The 6315-nt window shown below is 40.6% G+C and overlaps 1 protein-coding gene across 2 annotated transcripts in view; it reads right to left on the bottom strand.

The window, feature by feature from the left end:
* Nucleotides 1-2943: 2943 nt before the first annotated feature.
* Nucleotides 2944-6315, bottom strand: part of PIWIL2 (piwi like RNA-mediated gene silencing 2) — an 86828-nt gene continuing 83456 nt past the window's right edge. Inside the window, exons 20-22 of one of the 2 annotated variants that reach the window (XM_030832594.2) lie at nucleotides 4444-4697; nucleotides 3889-3996; nucleotides 2944-3100 (exon numbers count right to left, since the gene is read on the bottom strand). In XM_030832594.2, coding sequence (XP_030688454.1) covers nucleotides 2944-3100; nucleotides 3889-3996; nucleotides 4444-4697 — 519 coding nt within the window. The remainder of the gene's footprint in view (nucleotides 3101-3888; nucleotides 3997-4443; nucleotides 4698-6315) is intronic. The other variant, XM_030832595.2, reaches the window with a different exon arrangement.

Genomic DNA, 6315 nt, shown 5'->3' with positions numbered 1-6315 from the left:
GTTTGGCAATTACGGATAAAGCTGCTTTAAACATTCATGTGCAGGTGTCTGTGTGGACAAAAGTTGTAAACTCATTTGGGCAAATACCAAGCAGTGTGACTGCTTGATCATATGATAAAAATATGTTTAGTTTTGTAAGAAACTACCAAAGTTTCTTCCAAAGCGGCTATACTATTTCGCATTCCCTCAGGCAATGATGAGTTCATGTTGTTCCACATCCTCACCAGCATTTGATGGTGTCAGTATTTTGGATTTTGGCCATTCTAATAGGTGTGCAGTGGTATCTCATTTTAATGTGTAATTCTCTAATGACATATGATGTTGAGCATCAACATATGATGTTCGAGCCCTGGTCTGGGAAGATCCCACAAGCCACAGAGCAACTAAGTCCGTGCGCCACAACTACTGAGCCTGTGCTCTACAGCCCGCAAGCCACAACCACCGAAGCCCGCACACCTAGAGCCTGTGCTCCACAACAAGAGAAGCCACCGCAACGAGAAGCCCACGCACCACAACGAAGAGTAGCCCCCGCTCGCCGCCAACTAGAGAAAGCCTGTGCAGCAACAAAGACCCAATGCAGCCAATAAATCAATCAATAAATTTTTTTAAAAAAGAAATTTATTTTTTTTAATTTTAAAAAATTAATAAAAAAAGAAATTGGATTCTTTCTAGAATGAGTTCAAGAAGCACTGCATCATTTAAGATGGAGTTTCTAAATAAATAGAAAAGGACGTAGTGGTGAGGCAAGCAGCCAGGGTGCTTTGGGAAGGTATTTTTAAAGGTTACAGACACACCATGAAGTACATGCAAAGAAGGGCAAGCATTAGGAAAAGGTGAGAAGGGAAGGTCACCCTTAGGAGCTGGCTCTCACTTAGGCTAACGGAAATTGTCTGATGGGAAAAGAGATTTTTGAAAACAAGACAACACACACACACACACACACACACACACACACACACACACACACACACACACACACACACACACACACACACACACACACACACACACACTTGCCTCATTTGTCCCAGAAGTAAGACTGTTAGAGTCTTTTCCAAGAAATCTTACTGCCAGATCTCAGTGAAATTACCTGGGTACTAATACTGGAGCTGCGTCCAGCATGCCTAGTAACAAATTAGTAATTTTAACAAGTGTTACAGCTCTACAGAGGAAAAGAACTATATCAATATCGTATGTCAATGACATTATTTCAAACACAACTACACATTTATACGAATTTGTTTTTATTTATTTCCCACCCCATGACTCAGTCATTTCACATTAAGACTGAAATAACAAGACAAGATAACCAGGCATAAAAAGTGAAATTTTTGTATTATATTCAAGTATTTGTCTTTTCTGATTATATAAGAGAAAACGAGTATTAGGAAATCTAACTTCAAAAGACAAATTCAAAATGCTTCCAAAGAGAATCAGAGACTGTTAGGCCAAAAACCAGTGATCCAATGTGTCTGATTCCATGGTGTTTAAATCCCAGGTCTCAGCCTTCTGCTGGCCCTCACTCCAAACGGAACCGAAGTGCACTTAAGACCACTGACACCCAGAGCCGCTCCCCCTCTGCCAACGCAACGCCTGCTCAGTTTTCTTCTTCTAAAGATTTCTAAGCTGAAGTTTCTCTTCTCACACACTGTCATATAAAATAGGGATTTCTGCTTCGTCCCCTCCCTGCCATCATACCAAAAAATAAATAAATACAAATTTGAAAAGATTAAATGTAACTGTCTTTTAAAACCCAGGTAAAGCAAGGTATGACTGAATTAGCCCTGAAGGGACTGGAAATTTTTAAATGGGGGAAAAATAAACACACAAAAACAGTGCTTCCCCAAAACACTGAAACCCACAGACACAGTGACAACTTTCTAAACTGAAACGTCTGGACTTTGGAAGGAGTGTCATGTTTCCCAAAACCAACTTCTAGAAATCGTAACATGGATTCAGAAAAACTCCTAACAAAATGAGCCAACAGCCGGGAAGAGGGTATTGAGCAAGGGAAATGAGTGATTCAATTTGCAAACCTATCAACAGAAAAGAAGGTGACACACTGGGGAGAAAGGGTCGAGAAAAGCTCATGCCCCCTCATGAACCTTCCAAGCTGCTGAATTTCACAGGTTCTGATGCTTAATTTAAAAAAAACTGAAACTTACTAAAGGTCAGTAACAAGAAGCAAAGCTGTCTTCGTGCCTGAGTGTGTGTATATGTGGCCGGGAGGGAGGGAGGAAGAAATCAACATGGCATGCTATAAAGCAACTGAAATATACAGAAAAAACTGCATTTGGCCTCTCTTAGGAGGCCAAGGAATAGCTAAACGCCTCTTTCAAAGCCAGCTCAAGTCACGTGTCATTAACTCAATCCCTAGAGAAGATTAGGTCAGCAAGGGCCTGACTATCCCACCAGCTGGTTTTACTACATGCCTTTCACATTTTCCAGCAATAGGCATATCTTGAAAAACCTTGCCTTCTTACCTTTCCCAGTTGCCCAAATAAAGTAGCTCTCTACTTTAAGAAACTTGCAAAGACTTCATTCATTATCACCTCTGGCACCAGAAATGGGAACTGCTTATTAGTAAACAGTTTGTAAGTGCAATCGCTGCTTCTGCAGGTTTCTACAGCTCAAGTTGGCTTTGGAGGCTCCTGAAGGGTCCCCTGTCTTCACCCACCCCATCTACGCAGTAGCAGACTACCCCCATGTGCTCTACAAAGGCAACGAGACAATTTCTAGCTGATTCTTAGGGTGGAAACTGCTTCTTGGTGATATCAGGTTTAAAAGAGAAAAGAAAAAAAAGATATCTTATTCTACTGGGTTGGTGAAAGGGAAAACACCAACACAAAACCCCTTTCAGTCACTGTTAATCCTGCACAGCTGAGTTCACAGCTGAGTTCAGAAGTCTGATTGCTCTGACCAGCCCATGTCCTGATTGTTCAGTCACAGGAAGAACAGGTTCTCACACAGCTGGATGGCTGGTTCATGATGCAAGATTTGTCCTGACAGGAAAGCTAGCCTGTGGGCATACTTGCAAGGAGCTGGAACTCTAATGGTACCAGGCCAATTCCAGTACATGTGGCACAGTTTGAAAGTCAACCTGTAGGCCAAGAAGAAAACATGATCCTTTTCACTTTTCATCTTCAATTTGGAGCACATTATGTACTTCTGGGTGTGTGACACAGCATACTTACCAGCAAACTGGGGGACTGAGGAATAGATGATGCAACTTTTGGGAATCATTATTTTTAAGTGGAATTGTATCATTTCCACTATTTGTAAGTCAAGAGGGCATGGGGAAATTCCCACTTTAGGTGCTCCTCTTTTTATATCAAAACAAGGAAAACAGTAAGGAGAACATGTTTTTGTTTTTGTTTTCTGCCTCAAGAAAAAGCTGCAGAAAGGTAAGTACCCCAGCAAAGTATTTATATAATCTGAGCGCAAGAGCAACGCATCTCAAACCTGGCTGTGTGTCATAATCATTAGAATCAGTTTTTAAAAATGCGAATGCCTCAGAATGCTTGGAGTTCGTGAAGCCTGGGTGTATTTTTTGAAAGGTCTCCAAGTAATTTTAGTGTACAACAAGGATTATCAGTCGCACCTCAAAAAGATACCATTATCATGAAAGGCAAGAAGAAACTCAAGGGGTAAATATTCCTGGCAGTGGGCAGTATTTGTCTTTTCTGATTATATAAGAGAAAATGAGTATTAGGAAATCCAACTTCAAAAGATAAATTCAAAATGCTTCCAAAGAGAATCAGAAAATTATTAAGCCAAAAACCAGTGATCCAGTTTGTCTAATTCAGTGGTTTTAAAATTCCAGGTCTTAGCCTTAGCTCCCTGGCCTGAATTATTTACAAGTGAGGAGTAGGTTACTGGTCAGCTCACCTCTGCATATGATCAGGGCTCAGGTGTGCAGTGTTGAGAACACAAACATAATGGGTAGGAATGCCACAACCCTGTCGTACATGATGGGCAAGAAGGTAGAAGTCCACCCTAGAAAGGAAAAAGTACAAAGTAATGGTATAGTTGGATTTGGCCAGAGCTGGAAAAGATCTTGGAGCTCATTCTAGCTCCTTCACCTAAGGCTCAGAGAGGTCAAATGACTGGATCAAGGACATAAAAGGACCAAACTAGGCTGAGAATTCAGGTCTCCTGACTCAACAGGCTATTTAAGAATGGTGGTAGAAATGACATCTGTATGCAGAAGGTTAAGCATGCATAGTCTTAGGAAAAGACTGTATGTTCAATATTATATACTTAAGAGGGAAAAGCTTCATTGTTGGTTTGTGTTTTTAAATAGTTTTTAAAATTTTACTTTTTAACAGTAAAATCTCTGATTCCATTCCACATCTCTCTAGGCAACCTCCCCATTCCAATACCCAGGGAACAGACAACTTCTCCAACCTATTCTTGTTGAAATACTGTGTCTCGCCCACTTACCACTCACAGCTTGTTATTGTATGATCTACCACAGTCCCGGGGGAGGGAGTCACAAAGTGCTCGGTAGCAGACAGGTACACACTGGTGCTGATTTTCTTCTGAACTACAAATACCACCATCTTGGGATGATAATTCTCAAAAGCTTCAAAACACTTCTGTAGCTGAGGAATCTCATAGCTGGCAACTGTCTTTAGTTGGCCATCAGACACTCCATCACGGTACACCACAATCTTCTCTGGGAGACAGTGGTTCACCTGAAACAACACCCTGCTGAGGTGAACTGTGTGGCCCTGGGGCTAATGACCACAGGCAGAGAAAGGCTCACTCAGTGAACAACCTGGAGACACGGCAGTAGGTCCCTTTCACAGCTGGACCCAAAGCCATCATGTTGGAAGGGCAGGGAGAAGCAGCTTCTAGTCATTTCTAGACTTCCTCAGGGTAGTAAAACCGGTCTGGTACACCAAAGGTGTTATAAAATATGAAACCAAATAAGCAGGCTCTGAGTCACATATATACGGCTTATACTGAAACGGTGTGAAAAGAAGTTAAGAGGAAGGAAAATTATGGGCTGAATCAATCTTCCTACTACTTGGATTTAACACTAATTACCTGTCTAGGCAAAAAACAAGGTGAACTGCTGCAGAAATTCTAACATACAACTGCACATCCCACAGATCCACCATCCTCACGTTTCTGTGTATCAGCAACATCCAAAGTTGCTGACAAATGAAAGGGGATCCTTTACTAAATATTATCCTACCATCAGGTATAGTGTGAAACATTCTTTTTTTTTTTTTAAATATTCTTAATATAACTAAGTAAACTCCAGTCCTGGTAAATTGTCCATGGATCCAAATCAAATTAAATGCTGGCTTGAATCAGTTTTGAAAAATAATTTTTTCCCCATGTAGAGAATATAATTATGTTCTAGTTTTATGTGACTTCAATAATTTTAAAAAATAAGCTGTTTCATTTTAAACTATAAGTTTTCTTTAAAGTGCTTAGGTTTAGGGACTTCCCTGGCGGTCCAGTGGTTAGGACTCCATGCTTCCACTGCAGGGGGCACGGGTTCGATCCCTGGTTGGTGAACTAAGATCCTACATGCCATGTGGCATGGCCAAAGAAATACATAAATAAATAAAGTGCTTTGGTTTAATTCAGTTAGTGACAGTTTGATTCTGATTTTGGTTCATCCTAGGTTTTTGTTCACAATTCCCCTCAAAACCCTAATTTATCATTGAATTAGGTAGGCTTATACTACATATTCTTTATAGGTTACTCTACATGAAAATTTAAGTTTCATTTCAAAGAACCCTTTTTAATAATAAATAATCACCTAGCATCTTTTTGGAGTTTAAGTTTAAAATTCAAATATTTTATAAATGTCTCTTTTTTCTGAGACCCCGCAAGTACTGTATTTACAAACATGTGATTCATCTTCACATTCCAATATTGGAATTATTGCCCCAGTCGTACTTTTTTGTTTTTATGTTGTTTTTGGCTGTCTAGCATCTATTCCACCTCTTTTTGGTAAGAGCATTTTAAGTGTCCTCCTGCCTCCAACAGGGTACATTGGAATTCGTGCGATTATTAATCAAGGTACCTTCCCCTAATCCAGGGCTTCTCAACCTCAACACTACTGACATGTAGGGCCAGTGAATTCCTTTTATTGGGGGCTGACACTAGAGGATGTTTAGCAGCATTCCTGGCCTCTACCCACTAGATGCCAGTAGCAATCTCTCTCAAGTTATAACCAAAAATGTCTCTAGGCTGCCCACTGGGGGAACAAAACTGCCCCAGAAGAACACTCCTCCCTCACTCTGACTCTTCGACAGAGAATAAGAAACACTTGGAGTTTTTCCCTTTGTGGTG

This window comes from Globicephala melas, chromosome 6 (assembly GCF_963455315.2).
Source record: "Globicephala melas chromosome 6, mGloMel1.2, whole genome shotgun sequence".
NCBI lineage: Eukaryota > Metazoa > Chordata > Mammalia > Artiodactyla > Delphinidae > Globicephala > Globicephala melas.
Note: the sequence above shows the minus strand (reverse complement) of the source record. Positions and strands in the feature narration are given on the sequence as shown.